This window comes from Psittacula echo, assembly GCF_963264785.1.
Source record: "Psittacula echo genome assembly, chromosome: 1".
Classification (NCBI taxonomy): domain Eukaryota; kingdom Metazoa; phylum Chordata; class Aves; order Psittaciformes; family Psittacidae; genus Psittacula; species Psittacula echo.
In genome coordinates this window covers 18,702,385-18,722,729 of record NC_137735.1, presented here as the reverse complement: position 1 = coordinate 18,722,729, position 20,345 = coordinate 18,702,385, and the positions used below count along the sequence as shown (strand labels likewise).

The window sequence follows — 20,345 nt, the reverse complement described above, 5'->3', positions numbered from 1 at the left end:
AGTGGCTAAGCCGCTATCCATCATATCTGAGCAGTCATGGCAGTCTGTGAAGTTCTGCTGACTGGAAACGGAGAAGCATAATGCCCATTTCTAAAAAGGGAATGAAGGAAGACCCAGGGAGCTATAGGCCAGTCAGTCTTACTGTGGTGCTAGGTGAGATAATGTAGCAAATCCTGGAAACTATGCTGAGTCACACGGACAATAAGTGGGTGATGGGGTGCAGCCGACATAACTCCACAAGGGCAAATCGTGCCTGACAAATTTGATAACCTTCTATGATGGGGCTACAGCACTGGTGGATGAGGGAAGAGCCACTGACATTACCTGTCCAGGCTTGTGCAAAGCCTTTGACACAGTCCCACGTGACATCCTTGTTTCTAAACTGGAGAGACATGGATTTGATGGATGGACCACTTCAGTAGATAAGGAATTGGTTGCAGGTCTCACCCAAAGAGTTGTGGTCAACAGTTCGATGTCAAGTGGAGACTGGTGATGAGCGGTGTTCCTCAGAGTTTGATACTGGGACTGGTGCTGCTTAGCATCTTTGTTGCCAACATGGACAAGTGAGATTGTACCCTCAGCAAGTTTGCCAATGATACCAAGCTGTGTGGTGTTATCAATATGCAGGAGAGAAGGGATGCCATCCAGATGGACCTCGACACACTTGAAAGGTAGGTCAATGCAACCTCATGAAGTTCAAAAAAACAAAGGGCAAAGTCTTAGCGCTTGATTTGGGGCAATCCCAAGCACAAATATAGGTTAGGTAGAGAAGCGATCCAGAGCAGCCCTGAGGAGAAAGATTTGGGGTGTTGGTTAATGAGAAACTGAAGAGATGTTGACCACAACTCTTTCAGTGAGACCAGCTAGCCAGCAGTGGATGCTTGCAGCCCAGGAAACCAGCAGTATGCTGGGCTACATCAAAAGGAGTGTGATCAGGTTGAGGGAGGAGATTCTCCCCCTCTGCTCTGTTCTCATGATACTGTCCTGGGTTCAGCAGTGGCAGTCAGTTTTTTTTTTTTTCTCCTTCTTAGTAGCTGTTGCAGCGTTGTGTTTTTGATTTTTGGCTTGGGAACAAAAAACTGATAACACCGATGTTTAGACTGACCAAGGATTTTGTGAGTCTCATGCTCTGCCAGGGAGGAGGAGGGGCCGGGAGGAAGCGGGGACAGGACACCTGACCCAGACTGGCCAAGGAGGTGTTCCATACCACAGCACGTCATGCCAGGGGATGGAACTGGGAGCTACCTGGAAGGGCACGTCCCCTGGTCGGTCGGGCTGTCTTTTCCGGCGGGCGGTATCGTATTCTCTTCCCTTGTTATTTCTCTTGTCGTTGTTATTGTTGGTGGCGGCAGTGGTGATTTGTGTTATACCTTAGTTATTAAACTGTTCTTATCTCAACCCGTGGGAGCTGCATTCTTTTGATTCTCCTCCCCGTCCCTCCAGAAGCGGAGGGAAGAAAGGTGGGGGGGGCAGTAGACTGCATGGTTCTGATTTACAGCTTGGGCTTAAACCACGACAGTTCTATTTTGGCGCCCAACGTGGGGCACGAAGGGTTGAGATAACGACAGATCTGACCGGAGTGTGTCTAATCGTATTTGTGATAAGCATTCAGTGTTTTGGATTGATAGTCACTTGTCACAATGCTGATTTATTGGCTCTCAAAGTTGTTGTTTTTGATCTCACAGTCTCAATATGCCGTAGGTTACTTAGAGCCGGTATTTGCTGTGTTAGTGTTTTTCAAGTGTGGGGCTTGGGCTAAGGTTATTGTCTCATTATATTTTATGGTAATGACTTGTAATACAATAGAAAAATTGATCATGAAACTGATCTGGCTTATGTTCCCAGTGTGGTCACCACCTTTATACTTTGGGAGGTATATAATACAAATGCTTAGCAACTATACATCTTTTTTCTCCTTCCTGGGTGGTCAACCTATGAAGGAGACATTCTTTTACCCTCCCAGTGCCCCTTCCAGACCGTTTACAGCATCGTTTGAGAGTTTTGAAGTTTTTGAGTGGCCTTTTAATATTGTTGAGACCTGTTTGCTGATTGTGATGGGGGTCACCATGTTGGCACGCATACAGAGTGTGTTTTGTCCACAACCATTACGTCTGATCTCAAGAGTTAAGCAGAGTCGGGTTTGGGCCTTGTCTGGGGTTAGACGACAAAATAGGGGGACCGAGAGATTTTCCCCAAGGCTGGACAGCCATGAGTGGCAAGGTGTGTGGGATAGTATGGGCAAGTATCTAGGTCAGTGGGCCCCTCCAGTGTTTTGGAACTTCACCACCGAACAAGTGCAAAATCCAGAAGAATTAGTAAAACACTTAAATGAGGTGTGCTGTCATCCTGGTCATACCAGAGAGGGACAAATCATGTCAACGTGCTGGGGCTTGGCCTATGCTTACAGGGCCTTGTTCAACACTATCCAGCACCTTCAAAAGGAAGGAAATGTCCCTGGATCTGAGGGCGAAGCAACAGACAGCGCAGCTACTCCAGCTCCGAGCACAGCAGCTACACCACCCCTAGCGACAAGTACAGCCACTACTCAAACTTTGACTGCAACAGACAGTGCAGCTACCCCAGCGACAAGTACAGCCACTACTCAAACTTCGACTGCAACAGACAGCGAAGCTACCCCAGCTCCAACCACAGCAGCTACACCACTCCCAGCGACAAGTACAGCCACTACTCAAACTTCAACTGCAACAGATAGCGAAGCTACCCCAGCCCCAACCACAGCAGCTACACCACCCCCCGCGACAAGTACTGTTGCTACTCAAAGCACAGTGATAATGACTGCAGCTAAACCAGAGGACCAATTCGTACCAATATCGATTGCCCCCATAAGCAAGAGAAAAAGCAGAAAAGAGGCAAGAAGGGTGAAGCAAGATGAAGAAACAATGTATTCACCACCCAGGCCACCACCTGATCAGGAGTCATCATCCCATGATGAAGAAGAAGAAGAAGAGGTGACTTCTCGACCTCGGACCTCAACCGAGCTACGGAATATGCGAAAAGACTTTACCCGTCAACCAGGGGAGCACATCATCACCTGGTTGCTCCGATGCTGGGACAATGGGGCCGATGGTCACAAACTAGGAGGTACGGAAGCCAAGCAGCTGGGATCACTTGCTAGAGAAGGGGGAATTGACAAAGCAATTGCAAGAGAGAAAAAGTCCCTCAGTCTTTGGAGGCGGCTCTTGGCAGCTGTGAAAGAAAGGTTTCCATACAAGGATGATGTTACGAGTCGTTCGGCCAAGTGGACTACTTTAGACAAAGGCATCCAGTCTCTGAGGGAATCAGCCATCGTAGAGATGATCTATCACACCAAACCGAATAACGGAGATATACCCATAGACCCAGATGAAGTCGAATGTACACGACCCATGTGGCGAAAACTTACACGGAATGCACCGTCATCATATGCCCATTCATTGGCAACAGGAACCTGGTGGTGAAGGTACGCCATGTAGACGCTCATGTACCCAAGAGTCGGGCCACTGAGGAACACCAGAACAACCAACAAGTGGACAAAGCTGCTAAGATTGAAGTGGCTCAGATGGACTTAGATTGGCAACATAAAGGTGAATTATTTTTGGCCCGGTGGGCCCATGACACTTCAGGTCATCAGGGCAGAGATGCAACATACAGATGGGCCCGTGATCGAGGGGTGGACTTAACAATGGACAGTATTGCCCAGGTTATTCACGAGTGTGAAACATGTGCTGCAATTAAACAAGGCAAACGGTTAAAGCCTCTTTGGTATGGAGGACGATGGCTGAAGTATAAATATGGGGAGGCCTGGCAAATTGATTATATCACACTCCCACCAACCCGCCAAGGCAAGCGCCATGTGCTTACCATGGTGGAAGCAACCACCGGATGGCTGGAAACATACGCTGTGCCCCACGCCACTGCCCGGAACACTATCCTGGGCCTTGAGAACCAGATTTTGTGGCGACATGGCACCCCAGAAAGAATTGAATCAGACAATAGGACTCATTTCCGGAATAACCTTATAGACACTTGGGCCAAAGAGCATGGCATTGAGTGGGTATATCACATCCCCTACCATGCACCAGCCTCTGGGAAAATCGAACGGTACAACGGGCTGTTAAAAACTACACTGAGAGCAATGGGTGGGGGAACTTTCAAGCATTGGGATACACACTTACCAAAGGCCACCTGGTTGGTCAACACCAGAGGATCTGCCAACAGGGCTGGCCCAGCCTAGTCAGAACTTTTACATATTGTAGAGGGGGACAAAGTTCCTGTGGTGCACATGAAGAATTTGCTGGGGAAGACAGTCTGGGTTATTCCTGCTTCAGGTAAAGGCAAACCCACTCGTGGGATTGCTTTTGCTCAGGGACCTGGATATACTTGGTGGGTAATGCGGGAAGATGGGGAAGTCCGATGCGTACCTCAAGAGGATTTGATTTTAGGGGAAAACAGACAATGAACTCAATTGTACGCTGTTGCCTGCTATAGTCCATCAACTAGAAGTCTGCAGGGCACCAGCGACTGGCCCTGACTTCCCTCCGACCATCATCCCAACAGAGAATGAACTTTGATAGAACCGGATGAGTTCTACAGTAAAGGAATGATCAGCATCAGCAGGCAACGATCCAACACTGCACACAGCTTCTTCTGCCCTGAAAGACTGTTCCAAGAGATGGAGCCCAACATCATGAACCGAATGGACTCAGTAGCTTTATAGGAATTGGTCCGTGCACTAAGATAACAGTGCACCGAGATGAGAGTGAGGGTATATGGAAAATGTGGGATCTGAGCATGACGTGAATGGTATGGAACAAGGGGTGGATACTGTCCTGGGTTCAGCAGTGGCAGTCAGTTTTTTTTTTTTTTTCTCCTTCTTAGTAGCTGTTGCAGCGTTGTGTTTTTGATTTTTGGCCTAGGAACAAAAAACTGATAACACCGATGTTTAGACTGACCAAGGATTTTGTGAGTCTCATGCTCTGCCAGGGAGGAGGAGGGGCCGGGAGGAAGCGGGGACAGGACACCTGACCCAGACTGGCCAAGGAGGTGTTCCATACCACAGCACGTCATGCCAGGGGATGGAACTGGGAGCTACCCGGAAGGGCACGTCCCCTGGTCGGTCGGGCTGTCTTTTCCGGCGGGCGGTATCGTATTCTCTTCCCTTGTTATTTCTCTTGTCGTTGTTATTGTTGGTGGCGGCAGTGGTGATTTGTGTTATACCTTAGTTATTAAACTGTTCTTATCTCAACCCGTGGGAGCTGCATTCTTTTGATTCTCCTCCCCGTCCCTCCAGAAGCGGAGGGAAGAAAGGTGGGGGGGGCAGTAGACTGCATGGTTCTGATTTACAGCTTGGGCTTAAACCACGACAGAGACCTCACCTGAAGTACTGTATCGAACTCTGGGGCTCCAACACAAGAGGGACTTGAGCCTGTTGCAGCAAGTTGTAGCAAGTTCAGAGGGCCACCAAGGTGCTTAGAGGGCTGGAGCACCTTTCCTATGAATAGAGGGGTGAGAGAGCTGGTGTTGTTCAGCCTGGAGAGGAGAAGGCTCTGGGGAGACTGTAGAGCAGCATAACAGTACCTAAATGTGGCCTACAAGAAAGCTGGAGGTCCCTTCCAACCCAAACCATTCTATGATTCTCTGAACTCAGGAAGGAGCAGAAGGAAGGGGAGTAAGTTAGGAGTGTTACAGAAGTAAGAAGGAGTGTACAGAAGAAGGTCATCATCTTCTGTTAAACTTAAATAGATTTAAGGGAGAGAGAGCTTGAATGAAGCTTCATAGAATGTAATGTTACAGTCCTTTTGGTTAACTTTAGAAACAGCAGCTCAGAGTTAGTGTTAGAAGAAATTGGATGCTTGAATGTTCAGGGATCGTGTAGGAAATAAAAAAAGGTCCATCATTACATGATATAAAGTTAGGACACTCCCAGTTACAAATGGAGTGGTATAAATATAGACACACTTTTAATTCTGTAATTTTGCTATATCTGAATGTTTTAGTTTACAGGCTTAATATTGTTTAAGATACATAAGAATGAAATCGTACAGGAAATCTTTTATCTGATGCAAACTACTTTGCAAATGTTTCATTGCTAAGCTTTCTCAATTATAATGCTTTTTTTAAATTGGAAAATACTGTCTCCTTTTGTTAGAGGCTCAGGAAAGATTTGTAATTCTTTATATGTAGCTTGTGGAGTGTTTTCATTTTACGGTTACTTTTATGCAAGTCCTGTTCATGTTCTGTGCAGTCTATTATTTATGTTTCTTTCCCTTTGACACCAGTAACTCACTAGAAGGCAAAATACTAACTGTTAAAAAATATTGATTTTATATCCTTGTTAAATTACAGCTTCTACAAGATAAACTTTGAAAAATGTGTTTCTTTTTGCATGTTCACAGCTTTCAGCAGAAAGCGTTTTTCTTGGTTGTACAGGTGGTTATTTTATTCAAGTTTTTGTTGGTGGATGCTTTCCTAGTCCTTAGAATATACAGCCGTCATCGTGTAATGATTTGATTTATTTTCTTTTTCCTGGTTCTCTATTTGAGTCTCTTAAAATGTGTTCTGGAAGCTCCTTCAGCATTCAACTAAAAGTTACTCTGTCTCCCGGGCTTTGTACAGCCTTCTTGGTGGCCATTTCAACTATTTTGTACTAGTGTTAATGGAGGTATATTTTAGTAGTATCCTATGAAGGGATTAATTTGTGAGCTCGCAGATGAATTCTAAATTCCTGTCTAGTTGACTGCTGTCTTACTGTTTTATTGAATAAAACCTTTTTTCACTTGGTGCTTTTCACTTTAATGATAAAAACAAATCAAGCCTTGATTATTTTTCTTCCTGCTGTATCAAAAAGAAAAGAATCATTACATACCTTTAGTATCTGTTGCTAAAACTCTTTGTAGTACAAAGGACAAACTTTGAATTGGACTGCGTAGTTATGTTTTGCATCCTAGAAACTGGGCATCAATAGCTAAAGGTCTTGCCAATAAGTTAAGAGCCAGAGTTGAGTTTCTTTGCAGAGTTTTGCCAAATTCTTCTGCCACTTTATGAAGCAAAATGGAAACAGGGCTTTCCGATCCAACAAAGGATCACTATTAATAAAGGGTTGCTTAATAAAGGCTGTTCAACAAAGGAACATTTCAGCAATGTTCTTGGAATGGGTGAAAACCTGGGGTGGTATTTGGTTAGTTGGTTTGGTTGAAGTTCTTCTTGGAGGGGGTGGGGTGGAATTATTTTTTTTCTGAGGTACATTTTTTTGCCTCTTAGTCTATAAAACTCTTCTGCTTGATCAAAGGAGAGTTTATTGCTTGTTTGTGTTACTTTAAGGTGGCTTGAGATGTTAATAATGCTTTCTAGAACCTACTTTTTAGCTGCCTTTTCTTAAAGTTTTTTTAATTCCTGTGGCTATATGTTTGCATGCGGTTGTTCCATATTTTATTTGCAGTTATGTAAAGGTTAGGCAAGCAAAATGCATTTAGTCCAAGCAGGTATTGTCGCTCATTTAAAAGAGGGGTTGTGGGATGTGGTGGAAATCTGCTCTGGAGCTTGTGAGACATGTGGAGCAACAGTGACATTGGGCTACGGAAACCCCTTTGTGAAATCTCCAAGTGCATAGCTTAGGTTGCAAAGTCACTTGTTAAAGAAGAGTTGAACAGGGTGGGGATGAGTGAAGATATGTTGCTGTCTAAGGTTTTCCCTTTAAATTTCTTAATGATAGAAAAGCTTGTGTATTTTCAGAATTACTTGCTTCTCAGGAAAAATTACAGTCTTAAACTAGTAACTTAGAATTATTACTGATCACAAATAATTTGCTGTCTAAGTGATACATAGCAGTCCATCAGTTCACTGTACATTAATGCACAGAAATTGTGAAAGTGACTATAAAACGTTTTCTTTGAGGTGAATGCTTCATTGTATTTTATCATCTTATGCCACACCACTTAACACTTCAAATAATGTATAGGCTAAATATATTAATAGCAAGTTTTAAACTGCATTTTTTTTTAAAGATTGCACTTACAACATTTTTAAGTGTGATGAAATGTCTTAGGTTATATGGAGTGTTGTAAAATCTACCATTTATTGTACTAAACCTTTATGGTTGAGCAAGTAACAGCCTCTGCAGTGAAAATACTAAATCAGGCTGACTATAATTTGTACATCACACTCCAGAGAGAAATTTACCTGGTGCACAGATATTCAAAGGCTTCTACTTTAGGTCTATTATTTTATAGGCAATGTCAGAAAAATATATTTTTTTATAGAACTGTAATTTTTATTTAGTTTGAATTTAGTTCTGTCAGTTATAGCTGCTTTTGAAGTAGTTTCTGCTGTTTTGAATAGCTTTTTTCCTAGAAAAATACAGATAAAATCAATAAATGTTAAGGTGAAATCAGTTATAACAAAAATACAAATTATTTCTGTGCTGCTAAAGATGATGGTGTGCATACTTGCTTCTGTCAACTTGGATGTTTTGTGAACCTCATATTTTTCTTCTTATTGTATCCATGAGTCTGAAATTGGTCGGTGTTTTTTTTCTTGCCATTGCTGTTATGCTTTATGTTCAGTTTGCATTAACTATTAATAAAGGGTTTTATGCATGCCTTAATTTCTTTATATGTTACTATTTTTCTTCCTACTGACGTTTCTGAAACCAGGGAGGGTGTTGAAATAAAGATGTACTGTGCTCTCAATAGATTTGGTTTGCAGAATGAATCCTGTACCTACCATTTCTATAATAATACTTACTACATAGGTTAAAACCTTTTTGAGTAGAAGTGAAAGTAGTTTCAGAGATTTCAGGATGTGTGATTTTAATGCTTTGATTAAATTTTACTAGGTTTGCAGGCATTCCAAGTTGTAGATTATTACTATTATGCTTACCAAACTTGAAGTCTTGCAAATATGTATTCTGTTTCTGTTAATGTTGGGCCTTCCTTGATGCAAAGTTTCCTTGAAATACATGTAGATTTCTAAAGAGTACGTGGGCTTCCTGGATTTGTACATCTGTTTTTTGAAAATACTCTGTTTCATTTGTTTGGTCATCTAGGTTATCACTGCTGCAGCCAAGGGGCAATTTTCCTTCTTTCCTTCCTATAAGGTAGCTTAATGTATTTGACTAGTACTGTATTTTCACAAGAGCACGTTTTCTTAGTTGACACTCTAGTGGATGTTACAGGCATTATAGGCACATACAACAAATTCTCAGTATACTTTTAAGTATTTTTTTTCTCATCCTTTCTACCATTCTTGTGATCAGCTTTCACCTGGGATTAGCCGACTGTGTAGCATACTATGAGGATCACGCTTTTACAGTTGACACAAATTGATCTCTTGAAAGATGCCTTGGGTAAATGTGTAGTTTAACATTCGTTGCTTGCAGAGCAGTGGACACTAGAGATGACTAGAGATGAGCTGCAGAAATACATGGTATTAAGGGGAGGAGAAGGAATAGAGTCTCTCCTTTTAGCATCAGAACTGTTACCTTGGTTGAACATTTTAATCTGTACTTTTTCAAAGAATTTTCAAACTTCTGTCTGTCAGTCTGGAAATTGAAAGATTTTCAAATAATTTGTTCAGCTTTCTTGATTCTGTGTGCATGAAATTGAGAGAGATTGACGTAAAATCAGAGCTTTGAGACCAAAAAAAGCCTGCCCTATGTTCATCTAAGCCACGGAGACTTGAGGCAAACTTTGAGAAACCTGGCAAAGAAAGCTACTTAGCTTAATACATGGTTGTGTCAAAATGGTGCTGTTTTCATAGACTGGTATTTCTATATTTTAGTTCTACCTTATTCATTATGTGTTTTCAAGTAGTAATCCTTGTCATTAGATAATAAATTTTACATATCAGATGAAAGAGTGTTGTGTGTGTGTAGTTTATGGCTATTTTAAAGGATATCTGAAAGATGTAGTAGGCTGGAAAGCAATCTCCTAGTGGCAGTTTTAAGTGCCTGAAAATGTAATTGGTATAAGTGAAGAAGTGCATGGACGTGATGGATCTGTAAGATGCGTTTGTCGGAGGACTTGTCTGAAATTGAAGTGACTGTAGCAGAAGTTGTGGAACAATCTGACAGCGTGAATAAATTTCCAGGACATGATGGTGTGCATGGGAGAGCTTTTGGAAGAGCTCAAGGATGAAGAAGTCAGATGGTGAATGTCTGAAGTCTTGCTTAGAATTAAATTGATTTCTGAGGACTGGCGGGATGGCAAATGCACATGTTCGTAAGCACATCAGGAGTTTAGGAGAAATATATGTTTCTGAGTCTGTTTATATTGAACAAATCAGTAGAATTTATCATAAATTTAGAGTTTATAATAAATATACTTTACACCTAGACAAAGAGAAAGAGATGTACACTGGAATATTAACATCTCCTGTAATGGGAAGCTCTTCCCCACAGACTTTGAGTTTTTCAGAATCTGCAGACAGGGATGATCCAGTTGATATGATGGGACAGACGCTTTTCCAAAAGCTGTCTCTCTGTCCCTTTCCAAAGGATTTGATGAAAATGGTGTGTCAGCCTGAAATGGAAAATCACTATATGAACAGCTAACTTACTGGACAATAAGAAGCGGAGGTGGAGGTAAATGGTTAGCCTTCTCAGTGGAATGGAGTTTGAGAGATCTGAAACGCACAGCATATTTCTTCATAATGTGTACAACATTGTGAGTGTGAGTTGCTTGATATGTAATAAGGAAGAGAGTTAAGTGTTTTGGAAGACATTTATGAAACTAATAATTGGGCAGTAAAGTGGTAGAAGCAGTACAGTGAAAATTGTATCGAGAATGATGACAGTTCTTTATTCATATATACGATGATGGGCACTGGACTGACCAGAAATCTTCAATTCTTAGTACAAGTGGTGAAGAGATATTACGTATTAAAAAAAAAAAAACAAAACAGTAGGAAACAGAACATCATTATCCCATTATGCAGATTTATGACTTGTCTGTTAAAGACGGAGTTCTGGTGGTCTTATTTCAGAATTTTTTTAGCATAATAAGGCTGGAAAGAGCTCAGGAATTATTATGGTGGCACAAAATTACTTTTGTGTGAAGAGTAATTAAGTAAAATATGAATCTTCCATCTGGCAAGAGACCATCTAGGTTTCTACATAATTGCACACTAAAGAGAGGGTAAGGTAGGGATTGATTACTGCTTGTTTCAATGTAAGAAATGCAGAGCATCAAATGAAGACAGCAGGAGCTGTGCTCAAAACGTATGAGATGAAGCACTCTTTATGGAGCAGAGCTTTGTACTGTGAGACTTCATTGTGGATGCTAAAATTTTGTGATTCGAAAGGAAAATACACCCTTTTTTTTTGTGATAGAGAAATGTGAAAATGTATAGGAAGCAGGGTCCTTCTAAGTAAGGAAGTGCCCAGCTGTACAAGGGGTTTCCTAACTTTAGGATAACTCGCATCTGCAGACAGCTGTGACTGGAGAATGACTTGTCTAGATGGACCTGATCCACTTATTTGTGTGGAAGAGGGAATTTGCAGTTGTGTGGTCCTTTAAGAGAAAAAATGATATGTAAGAGGAGTGCTTGCAGAGCTTTTTTTTTTCAGATGTTTTAAGAAGACTGCATTGAGAAGAAGGATCAATGTGCTGGGATGATGGCTGGGAAGGGTGGCATGACATGGGAGAAGTGAACTTGTGCAAGCAGCTGAGGGTGGCAGCAGAGGAGAGGGGAAAGAGGCAATATGCTACATGGCTTTGAAAATCAAAATGGGTATGAAAGAACAGAATGTTGAATGTGTAGACTGGCTGTTCAGTACCATAATTTATTATGCCAATTCTGGTGGTTTATTATGATTTTTTTTTTATAAGGGTACTTTCATATGTTTATTATGTAAAGTTGCATGCTAGTTGGGGCACATAACAGAAAATCCTCTTCTTCTCATTCAGAATCTTTAAGCAGTGCTGTTATATACACCTCAGATAATGAGTTAAGCATTGTAGTTTGATGTAAAGGCTGTTAAACAGAAAGATGTACACCAGAAGTGTAAGCTGCAGCAAATAATTTGTTACCAAACTTAAAAAATATTGTTCTTGTCTGGTTTTGTTTACAGGATCCTGAGTAATAATAAAATAACAGAGTTGAAGAATGGCTCTTTCTCTGGATTACACCTTCTTGAAAGATTGTAAGCACTTCTTAAGAAGCTATTTTCACTTTAAAAATAAATTATATACTGTTTCTGTTTCATTAATAATTCTGAAAACAAAAATATCTTAAGAGATGTGTTCTTTATTTTGATGTATTTTCATTTGTGTGTGTTTGAAGAGTTAACACAGATAAGTATTCTCTTCAAGGATGTGAATGTCATGTAACAGCATAAAGGGATAATCTGAGCAGTGGGTGTGATTAGGACAGTTTCTGTAGGAAGTTCAGTGGAATGCTACACCAACTGGATGTGCTTTGTTGTTGTTAGTCTCATAACATGAAACCTTACATTGTAAAGAAAACTATTTCTTTAATTTCTTATGAAGTGTCAAACCCTTTGTTGAACAATAGTAAGGGATATTTGCATGGGAAGCAGATGAAGGCTAGGTCCATTTGAAGTTTGTTGTTGACATTTACTTCAACAGTTTTGCTTCTTCATAACTTCAGTATATACTGAATGCATGGGAGAGGAGAATGGGGGCAAATCTGATGGGAGTAACTTTTTGTTTTGTTTTGCTTCCTGTTTTCTCTTTCCCTTTCAGATGATATATTGCCTATGGCATAAGAAGCATTTTAGCTTCTGTTACAGTCAGCTTTTTTCCAGCTGGTAGAAGGTCAGGATTGGCAGGTTGATCTACCTGGGAGCAAGCAGAAACTTTAGAGATAAGGATTTTTCTAGGCCATTTGACTGGGAAAGTCGCCAGCTTCATAATCATCTCACAACATCTAGGAAGCGTTCCAAATGAAATTTGGCTTCAGGGGATTAAAAGTATTTTATTCTTCCTCTAAAGCTTGAAGGCTGCAATCCTGGTCACCTGGCCTAAGTAAATTCGAACACTTACACCACTCCACCCCCACATGCCAGAAGAAAGATCTGTTTTATGCCCTAGCAGATGAGCTTTATTATAGAAATAAGCCAGCATGCCAGAGAAGCAAGGTTATCAGAGTGATGGCATTATAGATCTATACACATTCTTTTGACATCCTTGCTTAGGTAATAAAGGCATCTGCTGACAGTTGTTATTTGTTATAACTCGTTAAAATTTTCAGACAGGAAATACTTGAAACTCTAATTAGTTTGAGGTGATAATTTATATTTGCTCTATGAATCCAAATCTTAATTTTCTTTAAAATCATAAGAACCTAGCTTTGGTCCATTTAACTCCTGTTATTTGTAAGGTTTTTTAGGTTTTTTTTAATATCTTCCCTTTTTATGAATGAAAAGAAAATAAGGCAGTCATCATGTTTTGAGCATTTGAAGTGACCTGTGATAGTATTTTAGAGGATGTGGTGGTCTCATCTGAAGGAGACAACATGCTTTATGTACGCTGGTGTGACACTTAATACCTCAACAAATGATTCTAAATGATCAGGCACCTTCATCATGAAGGAAGGGATAACTAGCATGACACTAGTCATTAATGACATTCTCTTCTATTTTTTTGTTTGTGCATGACTTATTTAAGAACAGTATCTAACCACAGTAAACTGAAACTTTTCTGTTTTAAATGTTCTTGTGACCCTGAACAGAAGCTACTACTGCAATTAAGATAATTTTTCTAACTTAAATGGCTAATCCTTAGTAGAAGAAAAATTGAAAGGCACTGTAACTGTTTTAAATTTTAACATTGTTAAGCCGATTCAAATTACACTCCTTAATGTACATGGTGATAACTTGCATGCCTTCAAAACTGCAGGTTTTTGACAGTTTCTTGCTTATTTTGATTTTTTTTCTTACTACTCATACTTCCCCTTGTTTCTTTGAGTATTTTCTTCCTTTGTAGATATGCTCTTTCCCCCACTCTTAAGAGAGGAAACAGAGATAAAGAAGTTCACTCAGCATTTAAATAGTTCATTCAGACAGTAGCATTGTCACTTAACACTACTACTTGCTAGGGGGGAGATTCTGTATGCATTTAATGCTTGCTTGTTCATTCCTTGTAACATTATACTTGCCAATCAATATTTTTTGCCATTTCTCTTTAATAGTTTTCGGATAGAGGTTAGATGTACAGATATATTTAACCAAAGCATTTAAAACAAAATAAATCATACTATTATCAGGAACATGTATCAGCATAATAATTGTATTTAATTGCATTTTAATCAGTATTTGAATCCTGAAATTTACATTCACTATTTCATAATTCATGTGTTAACACTCTAAACTTTTTTTTTCCTATTTAGTTCTTGGGCATCTTAATGAAACTGTACATATTTTTAAATGGTTTCTGTTATTTTATTAGTTCTTCAAATAAACTTGGGGATATGATATCTGCAGCCGTTTAGGTTTTTGTTTTACTCAAACATGTTATGTTCTGACCTCATCCCTTTCTGACAATTATTCATTGTTACTGTTGCAAGGAAGAGATTGTTCTGTTTGTTGCTTGTATGCCTAAAATTATGGGGAAGTACATTAAAAATGCTGCCCCCAAGTAAGAATTTCAGATCTGTTTGTTAATAATTTTGTGTATGTATGTTAATTTATTAAGATGTAAGATTTGGTAATGAATTATTTTGTAAACGGGATAAGATTACCAAAACAAGAGTTTTTTGTTTTACTGGAGGGTGAAATGTTTGTTAATTACAGCATCATTCATGCAAATAACAGTAAGCAGATCAAAGATTTTAACTGCCATAAGTGATAATTAAAGTATCTGTACAGAAAGATGTTAAATATTTTACTCCGTTGACTTTGTTAATGGTATGTTTTGCTATGAATTTCCTGCAGTTTAAATGCTGAAATAACTTCTTGCACAACTAAATTATGACAGCTAATTTTTCATTTTTATAATTATAAATTCATAATTTATACAGCATTATTCAAACTTCACCAGTTTAGAAGCAAACTGCTGTCTTTCCATCTGGAAGCTAGTCAATGCTGCCAGTTGATTTTTGCAAGGATAAGGAAGATTACGTATTTGTAAAGTACTGTTTTTAATCATACATGAGGGAGAAGAGATGAAGAGACAGGCTGGGGATTTAGTAAGGTATTTAGATAGCAGAAGAGGGATTTGATATTTATTGAACTATAAATAATGGTGAGGGCTTACCAAAGTATTTTTAGGATATACTAATATACCTTTGAAAAGGGAAAATATGCAGTGTGAAAGGAGGGTTATTTGTAGACAGTCTTATTTTTGTCTCCTGTTTTTACAGCCCCAGTCTACATATATATGAATGCTTTAAGTAAAAATAGAAGCATCTAGTAGTTTTTCAGAGAGTAATAATTTCTGATTTTAATTCTTTCTGTGGTAGTGCAGCGGAGCATGTGAAAAGATAGACTTGAGTTCTGTTAATGGTTTATCTGAATCTTTTCTTTTTTTGAAGTTATTAAAAGAGATTGAACGTATCAGTATTTCTTGTTTGAATTTTACTGAGCAGAGAAACAGTTCAGGAATATTCATGAAGTTGTTTTCTGCTCTAACTTTAGTTCTACTTTTGGTTCTGAAAGCTCCATCTTTTTGTTAGCTATGGCTCTTTCAGGAGAAGATCCAGCATGTTAGGCTAACAAGATACTAACAAAATACTTGCTTTTCCCATCCTCACCTTCTTCTCAGGTAATTTCCAAAAGATGAGTGGTGCTTTTGGGAAATAGGTTTGTAGTCTCTGGTAAAAAAATCTGTGCTGTGAAATTGAGTGCTTTGGAATATTCTGTACTGTTGGAAGTAATTATAGAAATTATTTGAAGGAATCAAATAGGTTTTATGGTCTAGGTTTTAGCTTTAGTTTGCAGAAATGGCTTAAGCATTTTGTTTTTTAAAACTTATTTACATTACATTTTGAAATTTTTACTTTTGGAGTTCATCAGTGCATGTCAGGTGGTTTGATAGGGTAAGCACAAAACAGCAAAATGAAGTGATCTAAGTTGCTGTTGAATTTTTTTGCATGTGAGGGGATTTCAGAAGTGTATATAAGAATTTTTCTGAAAGTTAAGAGATTATTTTTATAATGATGTTTTAATTTCCATTTGGAAAATGTCCAGGTCTCAGAACTGTCTACTGGGGAGTTGTAATATTACCCTAACTGAAACACTCTTCTAATGGATTTATTTTGGACAGATTTTTTTATTTGGACAAATTGGTATCTATGACTGTATCCTGTTAGTTGAGCTTTCCAAAGAAAAATGATTAAAATCCCATTGCTAAAAATGAATAGTTTGTATAGATGTATTTACAGGTGTTAAAACCAACGGAAACTTCAAAGACAAACACGATTGTCTCCCCCACCTCCTTTTTATATGAGAATCCTCTCAATCTGTTGGTTTACCCACGATTGTCATTTCTTCATTTAGAAACTGTCCTAGATCTGGAATCTTGGCAGTTGCACCCGCCTGTGTATCAACAGCTTTTACTGTTTCAGAAGAGCTGCCAGACATGTCAGCTCGATGTTAATTTTGAGATCTTTAAATATCTTATTTCACAGTTTTCATCTGCTAATACTTTCTGATAGATGAATGCATAGCTAGTGCTTACTAGTAACTGCTGCTGGGAAGGGGGGAAAATCCCCGGAGACTCCCCAGCTGTTGTAGATGCTGATTGAGAAAATGCTGACAATTTGGGCTTTCAGGATGTTTTTTTTTTTAACAATTAGTATGGTGCTTCGTTAGTGCTTCGCTATCTTATTTGAAAATAACAGAATACACACTGAGTTTTATAAACACGTATTTGTTGTCATTTCTTCTTAAAAGAGAATTTCTCCATTCTAGTGTAATTATCCCTCTAGAACTGGTATTAAGGAGGAAACAAAAAGGCAAAAAATTACATAAAGAAGAGACTAGTAAGTACTATCAACTAATCTGACAAAATGTATAAGCAGTTTGTGGAAATAGTAAAACTCTTGCTTTTACTTTTAAAACTTTACACTGAAGCAGTGGATTTAAGAAAGAGGTGTATCAGGGTGTATGCTTTGAATTTAAGTAATTAATTTAATGGTCACTGATAATCTGTCAGCTAGTGGATTTCCAAGGCATGTTGTCCAGGTTTTTCTTCCTTGAGCATTTTCCACAGTGAGATTTTAAGTTTAAGTGGGAGTTACATGATTTTAAACTGAAATTTTGAATATGCAGAATATTATTTTTCTTTGTGTTGCAAACACTGATGGTAAATAAGAGATTAATAACATTTAGTATTCTCAAATTTGTCATGGTCTTGGTACTGGGTTTATAAGCCTGCAGAAAGAGGCTTAAAACATGACGGTTCTTCAGGCTCCCAGAACTGCTTTGTAAGTAGTTGGCAGTCCCAAGGCAAGAAAATCAAGTTGAGATGGGTGTGATTATTAAAAATTCATTTACTGTACTGCAAGGTAAATCTAAATTATTTCAAATATTTCAAGTATTTAAAAATGTTTATTAGGCACAGCACTGAAGTGTGATCCATGTGCCATGACACTGTTTTACCACGGCTTCTTAATCTGTCTGCAGGAAATGGTATCGTGAAATCTTGGGATGAGTTTATGTTTTCACTCATGCATATCTGTGTGATGGTAGACATAATCTTCTTGTGCTGTTCTCTTTTGGGCAGAATTGTTAACATTGTGGTGGGTTTAAGACATGTTTTTTCCACCCTTGCATACTAAAGCATTGACTTTAGTTGAAATTACTGATTTTCTTTTCAAATGCAGAACATTCAGATATTACCAAGGAATGATTTTTTTTTTTTTTTTTTTTTTCTGGTAGTAATAAGTGCCTGCAAAGTTTCAGATATTAGTATAGTAAAAATCTTGGCTTCATAAGGAGGTAGAAATAATTTTAATGTTTGTGCAGTGATAAGAGTTTGTTCAAAACTGTAGAAGCTGACAGATACTTTCTGTGACCTTTCAAATTAAGTGGTATCTGCAAAATACATTGAATTAGGAGTTAAAACTCCTGTATCACTTGAACAATTAATTAAGCAGTTTAATGACATAGTTACCTCACATTTCTCCTTACAATGTCATAGTCTGGAAACTTAAGATTTAAAAATCTGTGCTCTGAGTTTTTCACCAGCTTTACTTGGGATTTGCAGCCAGGGCTTTGCTTTTGTGCCAGTAATCAGTGGCAACTTTCGATGTTGTGTCTTTGGTGTGTTTTTAGGATCTTGTTTTGCTTCTTTTGGTAGGTGTTGGGCACTGCTAAAGTATTTGAAAATGGGTAGGCTGAGGAAAACAACTGTTGCTAAACAGTATGGTACTGTGTGATGAACAAATGTTACACCCTGAGCAGCTGTAACCTACTGGGACACTGTGGCAAAGTATCTTTAGCTCTATAACCTTTCATGTGATAGGAACTGGTAAAATATTTAATGAAATACACGTGCTGTTTATATTCCTCTTTCTAATTGAAATACAGATTTTCAAATTGTGAAAAATACTGTTAGAAAAAGTAGAAATGTGTTGCATGGGTTTTGGTTTTGTTTGGGTTTTTGGGGTTTTGTTTTGGTTTTTTGTTGGTTTTGGGGGGGGTGAGTTTGAGGGTTTGTTGTTTTTTTTTTTTTTCAGTTTTCAAACAAGACTTTCAAACAAGTTAAGTGTATCTTCATGCCTGTGTATCTGTTTTAAAGGGTAGTTTGTGGTAAATGTAATGTCTTCATTTTTCTCCACAGAGACCTCAAGAACAACCTGATTAGTACGGTAGATCCAGGAGCTTTTCTGGGGCTTTCATCTCTGAAGAGACTGTAAGTGGTATATATAGCTAGTCAGTCTAAACAAAACAACCCCTGAGAAGTAGAGTAAGTCTTAGGTTCTGGAAATTTAGATAGCTAAGCTATTAAATATTAAAAGTTGAATATGTACATATATTTATGTATGAAACAAAGTCTGTTTTCAGTCTTATGACTGAAGAACATCCACTGCTTATGGCTTGGCAGTCTCATTTGTTCTTACGGACAGTCTTTTCTTATATTCCTCTGTTTTTGTTTCTGTGACTTGAAACATCACTGGGTGAACATTCGTTCAGAGCTTTGGTGCCATTGAGTCTTGCTTTGTTAAATGTTAAACTCCTTATGATTCTTTTTCCCCCCAAAAGGTCATGGTGGAACACATTGTCCCTTGCTATTAATACTACGTTGAGTTATAGCACTGTTAATGCCGTTTGATTGAAGGTTGTGCCAACATTCCCCTTAACACATTTTTTGTGTTTAAGGTTTTATACCTTCGTTGTAAAAATTCTGTCCCAGATGAAACATGAAAAACAGGATATTGGCATGATGGCCTCCTCTCATCTAGTCTCCCCTTTTCACTCTTCAGATTTTCAGAATATCTGGGACAGCTTTTAAGTCTTAGTAATTTTGCTGCTTTACCCCTCCTCTGCTTCCTCTAGTTAGCATACAGCTTTCCTTCTTAAGTTTTTGTAGTATATATGTTCATTTGTCACTGATTAGATGATTTGCCTCACTTAGAAGGAAATTTTATTGGTAATTGCACTTTTGGAAACCTGAAAAGTAAAGGTGAAGGACCAATGCTGGACCATTACTGCTTGCAAGCTTAATTTTTTTTACTTTAAAATGTTTTTGGCAATTTGATTTAAGACCTACATTGTAAAATATGTAATATTTAAATATTTATGTAAGTGTAAATATAGAAGCGGTCCTACTTATGTACAACAAATGTACCATTATAGGGGTCTCTGGCATGTTAAATTAAGTGATGTAGCACATGTAATGAATATACTGTACAAATATGAAAATTTACTTCTAGTGATGTAAGCCAAGCCGGTTCTAAGGGGATTTACTGATCAGACAAGGCTCATTTAACCGTGTATGGGCAAACCATTATTGCTGTAGAAATGGAATAAGGACTCTATGTGTCTGTGTACACCCATACAGCAGTACCATTTGGGTTTTGCTGAAAAAGATTAAATCTGGTTCAATCCGTTAAGTATTTCAACTAAAATTCATGATTCTGTTTGCAGACTATGTCATTGGAAAGAAAATGATTTTTCCTTTTTTTTTTTTTGTGTTTTCCTATTTACAGAGACTTGACTAATAACAGAATAGGCTGCCTGAATGCAGACATATTTAGAGGACTTGGAAATCTAATTAGATTGTAAGTATATTTTGATGTATATAACTTCTTTAGTCTTATATATATTAACAATCTTTGTTTCAATGGGAGTAGTTTGTTTTAAGCATGTGCTTGAAGGACAAGCAGTGTGACCATGAGGGTGTGTAGCAGAGGCAACCCAAACCATGCTACTCAGTGCTTTGTGT

At 38.5% G+C, this 20,345-nt stretch overlaps 1 protein-coding gene across 1 annotated transcript in view; it reads left to right on the top strand.

The window, feature by feature from the left end:
• ADGRA3 (adhesion G protein-coupled receptor A3) overlaps positions 1-20,345 on the top strand; it is a gene marked incomplete at both ends in the record, with an annotated part of 61,205 nt that overhangs the window by 8,648 nt on the left and 32,212 nt on the right. The window contains 3 exons of the mRNA XM_080639145.1: positions 12,068-12,139; positions 18,741-18,812; positions 20,110-20,181. Coding sequence (XP_080495271.1) covers positions 12,068-12,139; positions 18,741-18,812; positions 20,110-20,181 — 216 coding nt within the window. The remainder of the gene's footprint in view (positions 1-12,067; positions 12,140-18,740; positions 18,813-20,109; positions 20,182-20,345) is intronic.